This window comes from Acinonyx jubatus, chromosome E3, assembly GCF_027475565.1.
Source record: "Acinonyx jubatus isolate Ajub_Pintada_27869175 chromosome E3, VMU_Ajub_asm_v1.0, whole genome shotgun sequence".
Taxonomy (NCBI): domain Eukaryota; kingdom Metazoa; phylum Chordata; class Mammalia; order Carnivora; family Felidae; genus Acinonyx; species Acinonyx jubatus.
In genome coordinates this window covers 8,202,852-8,221,076 of record NC_069398.1, presented here as the reverse complement: position 1 = coordinate 8,221,076, position 18,225 = coordinate 8,202,852, and the positions used below count along the sequence as shown (strand labels likewise).

Below are 18,225 nucleotides of genomic sequence, written 5' to 3'. Positions count from 1 at the left end.
TTATGGCCCCCTGGTAGATATCTGAAGGGTCTCATGACTGAGGTTTTACTAAAGGGTAATAAATGGCATTTCCTTAGCAACAGTTAGCCCCTCAGGGTCCTGGAAACCTTGCTTCCAAATACCTTAGAGACTTACTCTATCCCTAAGCCCCTCCCAACCTGAGGGTATTATACTGAGTTATATGTCACTTCCCATCACAACCCCACCACAGCTCTTTCTGCCCACGGGTCCTGTCCCTGTGCTTTAATAAAATCACCTTTTTGCACCAAAGACAGCTTCAAGAATTCTTTCTTGGCCGTTGTCTCCAGACCACCCCACCATCACCCCAAAACTTCATCATAGAGAATGGGACGTGTTGGCATTGTGCGTCATAACACCCCAGGGAGCTACCGTGAGGGCTGCGTGGATTGGATGTAAATTGGGGGTGCCAGAATACGCCACCCCCAGAAATGCCACTTTGGCGTATGGACTATTTTGAGCTAAAGGCCCTGGAGAACCAGCAAGTGCAGGGAAAGCTCTCCTTTCGTAAAGGAGACCACCATTTATAAAGGAAATTTCCATTTGTAAACTGTGTCTCCTCCTCCCATACCAGGAGGAGGGAGAGTCTGACCCATGGAGAAGGCAGATCTTAAATCTGCGTAACAAACCTTACTAAACAACCCTTGTTTACCATACTTTTCCTGGCCTTCTACCCACCCACAGGAAGCCCAAAACCCCTTTTCCTTTTAGCCCAGATAGGATGTAACATGTTCTAAGGACCTCTTTGGGTTGTTCATTGCTGGGTGCTCCCATGTGTACCTGTGCAATGCATGTGTTAAGAAATTCCTGCTTGTTCTTCTCTCAGTCTCCTGTCTTTGACGAATCTCATTTATAGGGCCCCAACTGAAGAACCTAGGATGGATAAAGAAAAGGATTTTTCCATGGGGTGCCTGAGTGGCTCAGTCAGTTAAGCATCTGACTTTGGCTCAGGTCATGATCTCATAGTCCATGGGTCCAAGGCCAGCGTTGGGCTCTGTGCTGACAGCTCAGGGCCTGTAGCCTGCTTCGGATTCTGTGTCTCTCTCTGCCCCTCCCCCCCTCTCAAAAATAAATAAACATTTAGAAAAAAGAAAAGAAAAGGATTTTTCCTTCCCTTCATAGCTACGTGGTGACATCCCTGGTGCGAGGGGTCAGTGACAAGAGAGTGACAGAAACCAAATTGAAATAGGTTGAAGACTGGACTGGAGATGAGGAAATGGAAATAGCATAATGGTGGACAGTTCTCAAAACTAAGACCGTGACGATGAGAAGACGGTGGTGGCTGCAGGGGAAGACGGGAGGGAGGGCTGGCTGGCTGGCTGGCTGGTTGGTTGGTTGGTAGGTTGGTAGGTAATGGGAGAGATTTGTTTAAATTCTGGGGAGAAAAGAAAGGACTCTGGAGGCAACAGGAGGAGGGCTGGGTTGAATGGGGATTCCACCACCACCAACCCACAGGGCATCGCTCAAAGGACTTGGGACCACTTCCTCATCTATATGTGGAAGTGATGAGAACATCTGCCTCTGGGGTTGATGTGAAGAGCCATAGAGAAAATGCACATGTAGCTCTCAGTAAATGCTTCTCTTGTGTTATCTTTCCTGCTCCAGATCCAGAACAAGTGAGTCTGGGTTTGCAAGATTTCCTGGCTTTGCAGGCAGCCTTGGTGATCCAGCAGCATCTTGAATTATTACTTTCTTCTGCCCTTGTGCGAAAGCCTGAATAAATGTTGGGGTTTTTGTTTTGTTTTGTTTGTTTAAAACAAATCAATAGAAATAGCAGGAGCATAAGTCACGTGTACCCCGGGGCTCAGGGGGATGTACCAGAGCCAGGATTTTTATGAGGGTTTAGATCTTCTTCGGCTCATTGGATCAGTGAGTGACTGCTCTCTAATTGGTCTGAGATCAGGCCGTCCAGACCGATGTTTTCTACAAAGAAGCGAGAGTAGCGGACCCTTTGCAGCGGTTTTTATTGCAAGAGTGGGAAACATCTGTAGAGTGGCTTGAATCGCGACCCCCGCCCCACCCCCACCCCCACAATTCCTATCTCAGAATGTGACCTATTTGAAAACAGGGTCTTTGCAGAAGGAATTGAGCTAAGGATCGACACGAAAGAGTCCTGGGTTTAAGGTGGACCTTATAAGAAGAGGATGGGACACAGATACGCATGCAGAGGAGGAAGCCATGTAAAGACAGATGCAGAGACTGTAGTCGTGAAGCCAAGGAAGACAAAGGAGTGCCAGGAGCCCCCGGGGGCTGGCAGCCGTGAGGAAGAATTCTTCCCCAGGGGCTCCAGAGGGATCATGGCTCTGCCCACACCTTGGTTTCAGACCTCTGGCCTCCAGAACTGTGACAGGGTCCATGTGTGTTGTTTTAAGCCACCCTGGTTGAGGTCACCATGTTATGGGAGCCCTGGGAAGCTCATACAGTCCGGCTTCATGCTTGGTCTAAGGCAGTGAAGGAGGACGCCGGGTCCCCTGAGGCCAGCGTGGTGGCAAAAGGGAGTGGCCTGAGGCAGAAACACATCTGAGATGGCGGGAGGCGCTGAGGGCATGTTGCCCACTGGGCCGCGAAACCCAAGGCTACAGGGTCCTCCGTCATAGAGACTTTGTGTCAATCGCAAAGCTGCTGTGACTTGAGAGACATTCAGATTAACTTTTGACTTACAAATATTTTTGGAAAAGGTGATCTAGGAACTTTACTTTTATCTTAAGGAAAAATCAGAAATTCCGATGAAGCTCTCTCTGTCCCCCAGGATGTTTATCGTGACATTTTTTTTTTAAGAGAGAGAGAGTGGGCGGGGGGGGGGGCGGGAGAGGGGCAGCGGGAGAGAGAGAGAGAGAGAGAGAGAGAGAGAGAGAGAGAGAGAATCTCAAGCAGACTCCATGCTCCGTGTGTAGCCCTGGGCAGGGCTTGATCCCACGACCCTGGGATCATGACTTGAGCCGAAATCAAGAGTCGGACGCTCAGCCAACTGAGCCACCCAGGCGCTCTGTGACATCTTGATAAGACTTAAAAAGTAGAAGTAGCCTAAATGTCCAATAGGAAGGAAATGGTTAGATAAAGTCATAGCCACAAGATGGATTACTAAGCAGCCATTGTGAATATTTATGAAGAGCGTTTAATGTTACAAACAGCTTTTAATGCCGTGGGAAAACGATAGTGATAATAATGCTAAATGAGAAAGGAAAACTGGTTATAAATGGTACAATATGATGCCAATCATGGGAACAAGACAAAACAAAAAAGCATAAAAAAAAAAAAAAAACCTGGAAGGAAATCTCCCAAATGTCAGCGTGGTCTCTAGTTGGAAAATTTGTGGGAGATAAAAACAGAAAACAAACAACGTCCTTATCCTTTCTTTACTTTTAAAATGGTTTACTGTGTCCTGGGGTTACTTCCACAATCAAGAAGAAAAGTAAAAACTTTAAAAATGCTGTGTACGTGGTTTCCATTTTTATTTTCTCTGATGGATGATTGCACATCAGCACATCTTGAGTTACGCTAACTACTTTAGGCCGGTCACGACACATACACACACGTACAGAGAGGTCACACGGGCTGTGCCGAGCTGGCTGTAGCAAATGTACATCAAGTTACACAGGTGGAATTATTAGGCTGGTTAAAACACACCACCGAATGATGGGACACAGTTGGGTCAGGCCACCTCTCCCGCCCGCCGCTGCTGTTTCCAGAGGTCTGTGTGTTAGGCTGGTGAGTGGTGTCCTGCTGGCAGTCCCTCCAGTGGTCCCCGGTGGGCGGAGAGAGCCTGGGTCAGCATCTGCTCTGGGTCCCCTCCTCATCTGCCCTTGCCTGGTGTCGGAGCCTCTGGCCCTCTGCTACCTCTTTCGAGCACTGGCTGTGCTCCAGCCTGGGCCCTCATCCCCACTGTGCTCCACACATCTGGGGCAGACATCGCAAGGGAAGGAAGAGCCAAGAGCCGGTGAACACACTCCCAGACACAGGAAGGGAGGAAGCAGGAGACATAACCACAACACCACACACAAGCTCAATCTTTATGGATGGACCCTCTTGTCTCCAAGACGTCTGGACTGTGTGGAGCCCTCCAGAGCACAGCCCCTGGGAGAGGACAGATGGGGGACGGGAGCTGTGCCCATGTGGGGCAGGCCTGACAGCAGAGCTAGGAGGGTGGATGGGGGATGTGTCCAACATGGTGCTAGATTGTTGAAAAGTCACGACTATACACACCTGGGGATCATGCCCCTCTCCCAGTTCATTCGCACAGTGGGTTAGATATAGATAGACAGAAGTGGAGATATACTTTTTCAAGGGAGGGCCTTTCCTGGTGGTTGGATAAACAGTGAGACAGAGTCCTGGGTTTGGCATGCTCTGGGGAGGGCCATGCGACGGTGAGGGACTCCCTATTGCTACACTCTGTACAGGGCGGCCGGGCCCGCCCGCCACGCCCACGGCCCCTGGCGGCAGTCACAGGCTTGCCTTCAACCCCTTCCACCTTGGAGAGCTCTTGGGCCCCAGTGAAATGGGGGCTATGAAGACAAGAGGGTGGGAGGCGGGGTCCCCGCGGCCCCGGGGGCACCCCACACTGGGGGCTACATGATATTGCACTGGGTGGCCCCACAGCAATCCTTGATGAGTGCCAGCCCAGTCTTGGCCACTGTGGGCTTGCTAGGTGGGGGTTCTGCTTTCTTCTCTGCTCGGGAGCCTGCAGCAGGGTAGGGGCATGGAGGGAGAGAGGGAAAGAGGGAGAGAGGAAGAGGTGAGATGAAGAGAGCCCTGACCATCTGCATCCCCTGTCCCATCCCAACTCCTGGCCAGACATTGCTCCAGCTCCACAGATCAGGTGTTGTGGAGAGCTGGCATGTGTTTTATATGGTTCCAGTGACCGTTCCCACCTCCCTGTGGGCCCAGTGGTGTTCAGTCCTCAGCTTCCAACCACAGACTTTAGCTCTTATCCTATTCAGTTCTCTGCCAGGTCTAGCACAGGGCCTGGCATTCAAAGTATTTGGTGAACGGATACATGGGAACTTTTGTCCAAGTTGTTTCAATCTGAGGGCTCCTGTCTTTCAATTTTGGAAAATGCTCATACGTCATCTTTTCAGATACCTCTACCTCTTGTCCGTTATCGCCCCTTCTGGAATGCCTATTAGAAATAAGTTGGACCTTATTATTCTATCTTCCATGTTTTGGAAGACATTTTCCATCTCTTTGTGTCTCTGTGTTACATGCTGGGTAATTTCCTCAGTTTTGTCTTCCAGTTTACGAATTCTCCCTTCAGCTGTGTTTAACCCATTGGGTTTTTACTTCCATGACCCTAGATGGTTTTGTTTAGAAAGCTGAATTTTTGTAAATCTACCTATTCTTTTTTCATGCAATCCTGCTATTTCATTTTGGGTTTTATCCCTTCTCTTATCTCTCATTGTTTTAAATATACTTACTTTATTGTCTCTTTTAGATAGTTTGTTATTTCTGGTTCTTGGGAGGACATTCTCTTGGTGACTCCACTCACAGTGGTTCATTTATTCATGGGTTTTAAATTTTTATTGAGAGCTCATCTTCACGGAGGTTGTTTTATCTATGGGTTACATATTATGGGATACAGAAGGGTCCCTACTGAACAGTATTGCATTTGCTTTGTTGGGATTAGAGGTTTCACTGTTGTTTTTTCTTTTTTTTAAGTTTATTTATTTTGAGAGAAAGAACACAAGTCAGGGAGGGGCAGTCAGAGAGGGAGAGGGAGAATCCCAAGCAGGCTCCAGACGCCAGCTCAGAGACCAATGCAGGGCTCAAACTCACAAACTGCGAGATCATGACCTGAGCCAAAGTCAGATGCTTAACTGACTGAGCCACCCAAGTGCCCCTTCACTGGCTTTATATTAGTTTCAGATTTTCAACTTTGGTTCCCAGCACTAGATGAATAGTGTAAATTTGGACATTTGGCCCCTTGCATGGGGTGAAGGCTTGGTGTTTTGATTTCTTGCCAGATTTTTTGCTATCCAGCACCATGTATAGAAGGCAAGTTTCCTTTCTCCTCCACACGGTTAGGTGGAGTTTTTCTAATTTGCCTTTCACGGAAGAGACAGTCCCCTGAGGATGCTGGATTTTGGTAGCGACTATGTGCCTTGGGATATTAAGGGCCTGCAGAATGGACCTTCTTCTTTCTTTATTCCCTCACAAGTCCACAACCATATTTCATGGGATGTTAATAGCTAGTCAGGAAAAACTGAGTTTGTGGCCATAGTAGATAGTGGCGGCCTTTGGGTTTTGTCTCCCTAGCAAGATTTCCAGTCCCTTCACCTCTGATAACAGTACATGTCCCTGTGGCTACAGGAGTGGGCATGCAATGCAGAGTGGGCCAATCACAGCATCCCAGCCTGATACCAGTGATGGCCTAGGAGATAGGAACACGATCCAAGAAGGGCCAATCAGAATATTCCTCTGAGACTGATGTGTTTGGGTATGAGGAGAAAGAACAGATGGTATTGCTTTGCTGCTGCTAAGTTCTGGTTCTGGAATTCGGGCCCCATGAAGAAGCCTGTGTAATAGGAGAAAATGCACAGAGGGGCAGAGATAAGAAAAGGCAGGAAAGCGAGGGCATTCTAACAGCATCCAGCCCCTGAAGCCCCCTTTTTGCTAGGGCCAGTTTGAATAGGGCATCTGTTTCTTATAACAGGTCATTGACAGCAGGACCTGTTACCACTTTTATATGCTAATGGACACTGGCACCAGAGGGTCAGATAGGTAGCACTTCCCACACTGATTTCACACGGAACCCTTTTTGCTCTGAGTGTCAACAGAGGCCAGAGTTCCCTGAGCCTCAGCCCCCACCTTTTGGCCTCAGTGGCCACACAACTCCTTCTAAGAAACCCACCCAGCCGGGGGAGCCTGGGTGGCTCAGTCGGGTAAGTGTCGGACTTCAGCCCACATCATGATCTCACAGCTCGCGGGTTCGAGCCCCGCGTCGGGCTCTGTGCTGACAGCTCAGAGCTGGAGCCCACTTAGGATTCTGTGTCTCCCTCTCTCTGCCTCTCCCCTGCTCAGACTGTCTCTCTTAAAAATATTAATAAACGTTAGGGGCGCCTGGGTGGCTCAGTTGGTTGGGCGTCCGACTTTGGCTCAGGTCATGATCTTGTGGTTTGTGAGTTTGAACCTCACGTCGGGCTCTGTGCTGACAGCTCAGAGCCTGGAGCCTGCTTCGGATTCTGTGTCTGCCTCTCTCTCTCTGCCCCTCCCCCACTTGCACGCTGTCTCTCAAAAACAAATAAAATGTAAAAAAAAAATAAAAATAAATAGACATTAAAAAAAAAAAAAGAAAAGAAATCCATGAAGCCTGTGATTGGTAAGGGGACAGCTGCTACCATGACCAGCTGCACAGTTCGTTCAAAGTGACAATGCGGGGCCCCTTATTCCCAAACTATTAGGAATCTCAAGAGAGCAACAGCAGAACATGAAAGCGAGCACAGCGCCCCCTTCCAGGCATCGGGCCTGAGCAACCTGACAGCAACCTTAACCATGAAGCTGGCCCTGCCCAATGCCATCCTGCACCCAAGGTTGCTCTCTAGATAGCATTTTGTTGTTCCCCCTCTGGCTCCCGGACCTCTTTTAAATCTCCTTTTCTCTTGGATGGGGGGAGGACGAGGAATAACATGTGCACTCACTGGCTGGAGATTTGGTTACTTTATCTAGAGGTTTTAACTTGATTCTCAGGAAATCCGCCATTTCCTTGTCTTCTTCTTGCTCCCTGTGGACATAGGTGTGTAAAGACAAGAGAAAAGTAAAGTAAGCAAGGAAAGCATTAAGGAACCGAGGGAATGAGGCAAGAGGTCAAGTGTGTGAGACCATGTGTCAGGCTTCGTGGCTGGTGTGGGTACGCTGTGTGTTGGGTGTGGCTGGGGCATATATGTTGCCCTGGGTTCTGTGTGGCGGGTGTGCATATGTTGTTGTGTGTTACGCGTATATGGCGTGTGCATGTTGTGTTTCATGAACTTGCTCAGAAGCACAGACACTATCAACAATGGAGTATCTGTCTCCCTGGGACCAAGGTGAGATCCCAGCGCAGAAGCAGGGACATTATAAGACTCAGCCTCTGCTGAGGGTTCTGCGAGCTGAGGAACACCCCCTCCTGACCCTGTACCTTTGAGTCACCCTAGACATCTGTGCTCCCATGAAGTTCATGGCCAGAGTCAGAAAGCAAGTCACCTGAACTCTTCCGAGGGTCACCAGGAACGAAGGCAGCGTTCCTCAGCTTGGCTGAGCCAGGCAAGGTGCATTCCAGGCCTCGGAGGACCCAGGAGGACACAGACAATAAAGAAGTTGCCTTCTGGGTTGAAGGAGGCCCTGTGAGCCTCTCTCCTTGCAGAGGGCTCCAAAGGCCCTGCTCCAGGACAAAAATATTCGAGAACCAGCATTCACATCTTTTCTATGCGGGCCTTGTCAGGGGACTTTAGGTGTACCAGGGCTCCAGCACCCACAGATTTCCAGAAAAAGTGGCAGGTGCATCTGCAAATAGGAGACTGAGGGCTAGGAAGGGGGCACTGGAGCCACCAAGGGGAGGATAAAGAATGAAGCTGGGAAGTGGAGAGGGCAGGGAAGGAAGCAAGTCAGTACAGGGGGCGGGGTTTCTGCAGAAACCCGATGGAAGTTTCCGGAAGGTGCCTTGATGAAAAGTTTGCCTTGGGAGAAAGGTCAGTGAAGAGAATGTGTAGGAAGCTCTGCCATGTGTTATGTGACGTAATTCTTGCCCGGTCACCTCCTTGAATAACACTGACTTAAGACCCAAAGGCCTTTGCAAGACTTTTTTGGAGCTGGATGCCAGTTTCCTTTGAACATGAAACAGGTCCTCAGGCCACAAGGCTGGCGATTCATTTGGATCCAGTGTTTGGGAGCATTTGCTGAGGCCACACCTGTCAGGCCAGACTGGGAGACCCTGCAGCAGAAGGTGGGCCTAGGAGGAAGCCGAGCCTGCATTCCAGCAGCCTGGTGCGCGGGGACAGGAGCCCACACTCACCTCAGCCGCTCGACCTCCGCATCATCCACCAGAAAGTCTCTCTTCTGCACCAGCTTGTGGATCTTCTGGATTAGCTCATCCTCTCTCTGCTTCTGCAGCTTGGTCTTTTCTTTTTCTGGGAAGGAGAAAACACCGGCAAAGAAAACAGTCGAGTGTCTCTGCTGAAAGCACGTGAGTCCAGGGGCCAGGGTTAGTGACCAACCAGGTCACTCGCTGAGGGAACTTGAAGAAGCAAGGGGACCTCCTCAAGCCTCAGTTTCCTCTCCTGTAAAAACACACGGAGGGGCTTAAATGCAGTGGTGTTAAGTAAATGGCTTAGCAGAGAGCCAGGCCCGTGGTGAGCACTCAGTCAAAGGTAACGGTGCAACGAGTCGGGTCCTGCGCAGGGCAAAGGGGTTGGAGGGCTCGGGCTGGGGTGCGGGAGGGAACGGCTCTACAGCCAGGGCAACCCAGTCTGCAGATGGAAATCATCCACGCTAATGGCATTAGCCCTATCCCAGATACCCAGGGCTAGAAGGCCAAAGAGAAATCCAAAGACCCCAGGGCTGGAGAGGATGACCGAGAAAAGTAGAAGGGTAGCGCAGACCCCTTCAGAAGATAAAAAGGAGGGGGCAGTGGATCTACAGGCACCACCCACCTGCCTGCGGGCACCACCCACCTGCCTGCGGGCACCACCCACCTGCCTGCGGGCACCACCCACCTGCCTCCGGGCACCACCCACCTGCCTGCGGGCACCACCCACCTGCCTCCGGGCACCACCCACCTGCCTGCGGGCACCACCCTGTCTCTGGGCACCACCCACTTGCCTCCGGGCACCACCCACCTGCCTGCAGGCACCACCCACCTGCCTCCGGGCACCACCCACCCACCTGCCTGCAGGCACCACCCACCTGTCTCTGGGCACCACCCACCTGCCTGCAGGTACCACCCACCTGCCGCCAGGCACCACCCACCTGCCTGCAGGCACCACCCTGTCTCTGGGCACCACCCACCTGCCTGCGGGCACCACCACTCAACTTGGTGATACGATCTTTGGCTTGCCAACGTCACCCACCTACTTGCCAATGGGAACTGCCAGCCTGCCAGGCTCACCCTGTGCTTTCTGGCACCACACATCTGATCCCTAACATTTCCATGTGCTTACCCACATGACTCATTGACTCCCTTGTCATCCCCTCCAGCAACCTCCTTAGCCCAGGCCATCTCTTCCTGGGCCACGTGTGCCCTCCTAACTGCTCTCCCTGGCCTGTCCCCCACAACATGACTGTGAGCACCCATTGGAGACTCAGACGATCCTGGCTTGACGCCCTAGCTCCCCCTCTTCCTAGCTGTGGGACTCTGGGCATGTTCCTCAACTCTCTGAGCAGCTAGTCTCTCAACACAGATAATCCTGAAGTTGCTGCAAGTTTTTAAGAGAATTAAACCAAGTAAAATAGGCTCGCTGCCTGGTTTGTAGCAAAGGCTCATGAACAGCCGGCTACTCTTATTATAAGCTGTTATTTTACATCCTCACTGTTGTTTTAATGACTAAATACCCACTTCTTTAATATGAATTGAATCAGGTACAAAAGAAATAAATACCGATTTAAAGAAGGAAAAGCAAGTCTCACGGCATAAGTGTGCAAATGATAAGCGCTTCATAAATTGCAGCTATTATGTTTGTATTCCCATGAGTTTGTCACGTTCGTTTAATCTGTTTCCCACCCTGGGCACTACTGATATTTGAGACTGGAGCATCCTTTGTTGCAAGGGCCGTCCTGTGCACTGGAGGGTGTTTAGCAGCGTCCTTGGCCTCCACCCACTAGAAGCCGGGAGTACCCCACCCCAGATGTGACACTCAAAATGCCTCTAGGGGGCAAAGTCACCCTGCTTGAGAACCACTGCTTTAATCCTTTCTAACAACCCTACGAAGGAGACGCTATGTTTACGTCCGAGGGGAAAGTGCCACGGCCTCTCCAGCCAGGTCTACGCATCCCCAGCTCTGAGGTAGCAGTGATGGCAGAGATGAGACATCTTGGCTTGTCCCAGAGAAGCCCTCAAGGCAGGAAGGGCCCTGGAGGTCTCCCCAACCAGTCACCTGCACCCACCATGGGGAGCTGGTGAATGATGCGACTCTGGCTGGAGAAGTGTGAATTTCTTGGCCATTCAGTGATCTCTTTCCTTAATACCTTTATTGATGTGTTGCCGGGAGCATTGTCTCCCCTCCTCCCCTCCCCCTCCCCCCAGCTTAATCCAGCTAGAAACCTGGCTCTGGTCCAGGGAATACACAAAGACTCAACAAGGATTCAGGGAAGAGGTGAGGAGGAAATCAGGAGAAGAAAGAAAACTTTAACGTGTGAACTTCTGCCCAAAGAGTCGATTTCCTGGGGAATCAACGGGACCAGCGTTAAGGACCTGGGCTCCGTTGCCAACTGGTCCTGTGACCTCGTCAACCTGTGTTTCTCAGCCGGACACTTGATGGCATTTCAGGTGAAATGTGCTCTTCATTGTGGGACTCCCCCTGCGCTCTAGGTTTGGACGTACCTGGACTCTGCCTACTGAGTATCAGTACTAATCTTGTCTTTATTTAAACTTTTGGTATTTTAGGGGGCGCCTGGGTGGCTCAGTCAGCTAAGCATCAGACTCCTGATTTTGGCTCAGGGCGTGGTCTCCCGGATCGAGCCCAGCATCTGACTCTGCACTCACTGTGACCAGCACAGTCAGTTTAGGATTCTTTCTCGCCCTCTCTCTGCCCCTCCCCTGCCTCTTCTCTCTCTCTCAAAATAAATAAACATTAAAAAAAAAAAAAAAACTTTTGGTATTTTGTTCATCGTGGATTGTGTGTGTGTGTGTGTGTGTGTGTGTGTGAGTGTATTTCGGTATTTTAAATATTGCATTAATATATTATTTGCCCTGATTACTGAATTTTTGTGCTCCAGCTGTCCTCCTTATCCTAGTCTCAGTCCTGGTTAGTTAGGAACCCCAGGGACTATGTAAAACAAAGACCTTGCTCCCACCCATTTCCACCTGTGTTCCAGAGGCTGCCACAGCCCCGACTGGAGCCTCTGTGGCCTGGAGTGGCTCTGGTTGGTCCCGTGCTCACACACTCATATCTCTTTTGCCTCAGTGGCCCCCACATGTTCTGCTGAGCCAATGGTGGGCTCGGAAATCTTTCTTCCCAAGACGAAGAAGGCAACCCACGTTTGACCCATCAGAGTTCTCCTGGGAGGCTGAAAATTAGGACACAGAGGTCCTGAGGGTTGGACTTTTGTGTTGGACAATCATGGGAAGGAGACACGAGTGGCCTTGCTCAGCTCATCTGTTAGAGGGAGAAAATGGAGACTGTGTCCAACATGGAAGGAGAGAGAGAGAATGAGACAGACAGAGAGAGACAGGGAGGGAGGGAACATTCCAACAGCTTTCCTGTTTCTGGTACCAGACCCTTGCGAGGATGGGTGGAGCTTCATGCTGGTATTGGGTTGAATGGATTCCCACCCACCAAAATGTCATGTCTACCCTGTTTGGAAACAGGATCTTTGGGGCACCTGGGTGGCTCAGTCAGTTGAGTGTCTGACTTCAGCTCAGGTCATGAGCTCACGGTTCATGAGTTTGAGCCACATGTCAGGCTCACTACTGTCAGCTTGTCAGTGCAGAGCCTATTTGGGATCCTCTGTCTGTCTCTCTCTCTCTCTGCCCCTCCCCCACTTGCGATCTCCCCCAAATTAATAAAATATTTAAAGAAATATTTTACAAAAGAAATAGAATCCTTGCGGGTGTCATTAGTTGAGATGAGATCATACTTATTAGGGTGAGCCCTAAATCCGATGATTGATGTCCTTGTGAGGAGGGGAGAGGACACACAGATGTACAAGGAAGAAGCCATGGGATGACAAAAGCAGAGACAGGAGCGAGTCAGCTGCAAGCCGAGGAGCACCAAAGACTGCAGGCAGCCACCAGGAGCTGGAAGATGCAAGGAAGGATTCTCTTCTAGAACCTTCAGAAAAAGCACGGCCCAGCCGATGCTTTGCTTGCGGACTTGCGTCCTCCAAAACTGAGAGAGAATAAATCCATGTTGATTTATGCCACTAAGTTCGTGGGAATTTGTTAGGGCGGCCACAGGAAGCTAACACGATGGCCTTGGGCTCCAGGAGCCTCCCTGATCCTTCCAGTAACTGCCCATTTTGTGGTTCCCTAAGCTTGGGTGGGTTTTCTCCGCAGGATAAAGCGCAACAGCGGACCCGGCCTGGTGGCTCTCCACCCTAGCTGCTCCTCATAATCACATGACGTTTTAAAAAATGAACAATGCCAAAACCCCACACCAACTGAATCGAGTCTCTAGTAGGTGAGCGGTGTCGGGCCATTGACGTTTTTTCTCCCTTCTTTTGCTGTTTTCTGTTTGAAATTTGACTTCCTGTGGTACAGTTTTATTGGGATATAACTCACATATACCATCACAATTCACCCATCGAGATATGCAGCCATCACCACAGCCGATTTTAGAACAGTTTAATCGAGGCGCCTGGGTGGCTCAGTCGGTTAAGCGTCTGACTCTTGATTTCGGCTCAGGTCATGATCCCGGGGTCATGGGATCCGCGTTGGGCTCTGCGCTGACAGCACGGAGCCTGCTTGGGATTCCCTCTCTCCCCCTCTCTCTCTCTGCCCCTCCTCCACTTGCGTTCTCTCTCAAAATAAATAAATAAATACATATTTTTGTGAAAGAACAATTTAATCACCTAGAGGAGAAACCCCACACCCACTTGCTGCCACCCCACACGGCCTAGCACCTGTGAGTGCTCCTTAGAGGACAACGGGCTCCCGCTGTACCCACCACCAGCAGAACAGGAGTGTATGTAAGGCCCAGAGAAACGAAGGTGCTACATCAAGTTCACCCGTCTGGTCAGCCTGGATTCAAACCCAGACCACGGGACTCTAGTGGTTCTCAGACGGGTGGCAATTTCGCACCTCCCTGCCGGGGTATATCTGGCAGACATTTTTCACTGTCACGACTGTGGGGGAGATGCTGCTGGCATCCATTGGGCAGAGGCCACTGCTAAACATGCTACAGTGCACAGGACAGTGTTCCCCACCCACCACCCCCCCCCTGGCCCCAGCAAAGAATGGCCCAGCGCCACATGTTCCAAACGAGAAAGCATTTGGAACGGTGTCCTCTTCTACAACGCATTCTGACGGGCTTCCTACTCAATCGTAGCTGCCACTTACTGGTACCCGCTGTGTGCCAGGTCCTGTCTGAGTGACCAGAGTAGGGGATCCTTTTCTCTTCCTCAGCGCATGTGCAGTACTAGCTCGCAGCCTGCGGCAACACAGCGGCTGAGACATACTTACCAGACGGATAGAAGGGCAAACGTACTCAAGTAGAAGCCCATGGGGTGCTTATCCGGCCTGGGCGGCTCCTCCCCAAGGCCAACGCAAGGTTCCTGGGCCAGAGTTGTGTATCTGCCTCCCATACACCTTTCCTGTGCACCTGCCAGACCTTCACACCTGTGCATAACCCAGCCTGGATGGGCAGGGAAGGCTCTCTTGGGAAACGGAGCCAAATCAACCATGACCTGAAGGAATTGGTAGAAATGTGTGTGTGTGTGTGTGTGTGTGTGTGTGTGTGTGTGTGTGTGAATCAGGACTCATTCCATATTCTGAAGCAAAAAGACACTTTCCAACGCAATACATATCAAAGCAGATATGATAGCATATTAAACAAGTTGTAAAAGAGATTTGGTAAATTTTTTTAAAAATACCACTTTTCCCATTAAATATTTGTGGATTTAGAAAAGACAATCGTGGTTCATAAAACGGTACTTAGGTTACAAGGAAATAGGTTTATTACTGTCATTTTAAAATGAATTAATATATAAATATGTTACAAGGACGGGTAGGAATGTGTTCGGTTACTGACAATAACAACAGGAATAATTTATTAAGCACTTGTTATAGGATGGGAGCTGTGGTTAGCACCGTATATGTTTTTTCCCTCAGTCCATCCCACAATGATCCTATAAAGTAGATACCACTATTGTCCCAGTTGACAGGTGACGAAATCGAGTTTTAGTAGAGTCACTTGCTCAAGGTCATGTCATTAATAATTGACAGATCTAGGTTGAACCCCGAAGTCAGAGCTTGTAAAAATACCACACTCTACCTGCCCCCAAACAGAACAGTAACAATCGTTAATACTTACCGGACTTTTGGGGCGCCTGGGTGGCTCAGTCGGTTAAGCATCCGACTTCGGCTTAGGTCATGTCTCACAGTTCATGAGTTCAAACCTCACATTTGGGCTCTCTGCTGTCAGCATGGAGCTTGCTTCGGGTCCTCTGTCTCCCTCTCTCTCTGCCCCTCCCGCCGCCCCTCTCTCAAAGAAATAAACATTAAAAAAAAATACTTACTGGATTCTTAACCTTTGGGCCAGATATGAAGCTAGGCTCGTGGCTTGCAATGTTCTGTGTATCACAATGAGATTTATACCCAGCGAGTTAAGAGCTATACCTACTCCTACCCCATTTCCGGAAGAAGGGAAACTGAGCCTCAGATAAAGTGACTTTCCCAAGGTCAAAGAGCGGGCCAGAATTAGTACTTGAGCCTGGATCCCCCTCATGTGGAGGACTGCACTGCAAGAATGGGGCTGCGGTAGAAGAGATGAACTCTGTCTTCCAGACCCAAGGGGCACCGACAGGGCCGGCCAGAGGACTCTGAGCGGCTCCTTAACGAGGGTGGAGTCTCACACGGTTACCTGGGATGGCGACCAAGTTCTGTAGCTCTTGTTTCAGGTCCATAATATCGTTGCAAAGCTGGATGTCATCCATCCTGGGGAAACAGGACACCACACCACAGCAGTTTACATCGACAGAATATTCTACACCCTGAGCACCACCCGGTTTAAACAAAGGGTTTGGGGGCGGGGGTTGTCCTTTGTAAAGGCCACACAGGTTCTTTATACAAGTTGTGCCTCAAAAGAAGAAAAACAAAACGTGCCTATTGTCACACGACTCAGAAATGATCGATCGCTGTTAATAACACCTTGATGAGAATGGCTTCCTGTCTTCACGTCCTTGCTTCCGTTCCCTTATACCAGCGAGCTCACGCTGCAGATTCGGTGTTTTCTTTACCGGCTGTGTTTCACAATTTTAAGCATTGCAGAAATTCACACTATAGAGAAAATCTCCCGCAATCCTTTAGAAAAAAACCCCATTGTCAACATTTTGGTATATACTCCGCCAGATTTTTTTTTTAAATTTTTTTAACATTTATTTATTTTTGAGACAGAGAGAGACAGAGCATGAACGGGGGAGGGTCAGAGAGAGAGGGAGACACAGAATCTGAAACAGGCTCCAGGCTCTGAGCTGTCAGTACAGAGCCCGACGCGGGGCTTGAACTCTCTAACCGTGAGATCATGATCTGAGCCGAAGTCGGCCACTTAACCGACTGAGCCACCCAGGCGCCCCTATTCCGCCAGATTTTTAAAAATGTTTTTGCTTGTACTATAAGTTGTAACACCATTGTTATTCTACAAACACATCTTGCAATACTTTTTAACTTCATGGTATATCTTAGGCATTTTTCCATGTCACGACATGCAAATCTTATTTAAAAAAAAATTTTTTTTTAAGTTTATTTTTGAGAGACAGAAACAGAGCATGAGCAGTGGAGCAGCAGGCAGAGAGGGAGACACAGAATCCGAAGCGGGCTCCAGGCTCCGAGCTGTCAGGACAGAGCCCGACGTGGGGCTTGAACTCACAGACCGCAAGATCATGACCTGAGCCAAAGTCAGACCCTTACCAGGCACCCGTAATTTTTAATGGCTGTATACTATTCCATTATACCAATATACAGTGACTTATATAACCATTCCCCTATACACAGACGTCTGGGTTGTTTCTAGGATAAATTCCTAGAAATACATAAATTCCTAGAAAAATTAGTTCCTAAAAATGCAATCATTGGGTCAAGTGACATGAACACTTGCTTATTTATTTATTTAGAGAGTGGGCGAGCACAAGTGGGGAAGGGACATAGGGAGAGAGAAAATCTTAAGCAGTTTCCAATGTGGGGCTCCATGCAGGGCTAGATCGCATGACTGGGAGATCATGATCTGAGCTGAAATCAAGAGTCGGACGCTTAAACAACTGAGCCATCCAGGTGCCCCAACCCTTGCATTTTAATTAGGAACTTCCAAATTGCCCTCCAGAGGGATTGTGCCTGATAGTCCCACCAAGAGCATGAAAGGATGGTCACACTTATGACCTCAGCCATCGACTGCATGTGCAATTTTGCATTATGTATTACAGTTTTGTAGGTGTGCTAGGATATTAACTTATATTACTGTAAATAACATGTATACTGGATATCTGGAATTTCAGCAAATCGATTTATAAGGGCTGCTCTAAATTGTTTTAATGTTTATTTATTTACTTATATTGAGAGAGAGAGAGAGAGAAGGTGGGGGAGGGGCTGAGAGAGAGAGAAAGAGAGAGAGAGAGAGAGAGAGAGAGAGAGAGAGAGAGAGAATCCCAAGCAGGCTCCATGCTGTCAACACAGACCCCAATGTGGGGCTCAATTCCATGAACTGTGAGATTATGACCTGGGCTGAAATCAAGAGTCAGACTCTTAACTGACTGAGCTTCCGAGGCGCCCCAGGTTGGCTTTAATTACCATCATATATAGATATTAAAATTTTTTATTTAATTTATTTTTTTAGTTTACATCCAAGTTAGTTAGCATATAGTGCAACAATGATTTGAGGAGTAGATTCCTTAGTGCCCCTTACCCATTTAGCCCATCCCCCCTCCCACAACCCCTCCAGTAACCCTCAGTTTGTTCTCCATATTTAAGAGTCTCTTACGTTTTTGTCCCCCTCCCTGTTTTTATATTATTTTTGCTTCCCTTCCCTTATGTTCATCTGTTCTGTCTCTTAAAGTCCTCAGATGAGTGAAGTCATATGATATTTGTCTATCTCTGACTGACTAATCTCACTTAGCAAAATACCCCCTAGTGCCATCCACATAGTTGCAAATGGCAAGATTTTATTTTCTCGTTGCTGAGTAATATTCCATTGTATGTATATATACCACTTCTTCTTTACCCATTCTTCTTTGTCCATATTGATGGACATTTGGGGTCTTTCCATACTTTGGCTATTGTAGATAGTGCTGCTATAAACATTGGGGTGCATGTATCCCTTCGAAACAGCATACCTGTGTCCCTTGGATAAATACCTAGTAGTGCCATTGCTGGGTCGT

At 49.1% G+C, this 18,225-nt stretch overlaps 1 protein-coding gene across 1 annotated transcript in view; it reads right to left on the bottom strand.

The window, feature by feature from the left end:
• Positions 1-3,453: 3,453 nt before the first annotated feature.
• The window catches only part of BMERB1 (bMERB domain containing 1), a 120,946-nt gene continuing 106,174 nt past the window's right edge, over positions 3,454-18,225 (bottom strand). Inside the window, exons 3-6 of the mRNA XM_027043190.2 lie at positions 15,720-15,793; positions 8,999-9,113; positions 7,650-7,732; positions 3,454-4,696 (exon numbers count right to left, since the gene is read on the bottom strand). Of these exons, the coding sequence (XP_026898991.1) occupies positions 4,584-4,696; positions 7,650-7,732; positions 8,999-9,113; positions 15,720-15,793 (385 nt within the window). The 3' untranslated portion in view covers positions 3,454-4,583. The remainder of the gene's footprint in view (positions 4,697-7,649; positions 7,733-8,998; positions 9,114-15,719; positions 15,794-18,225) is intronic.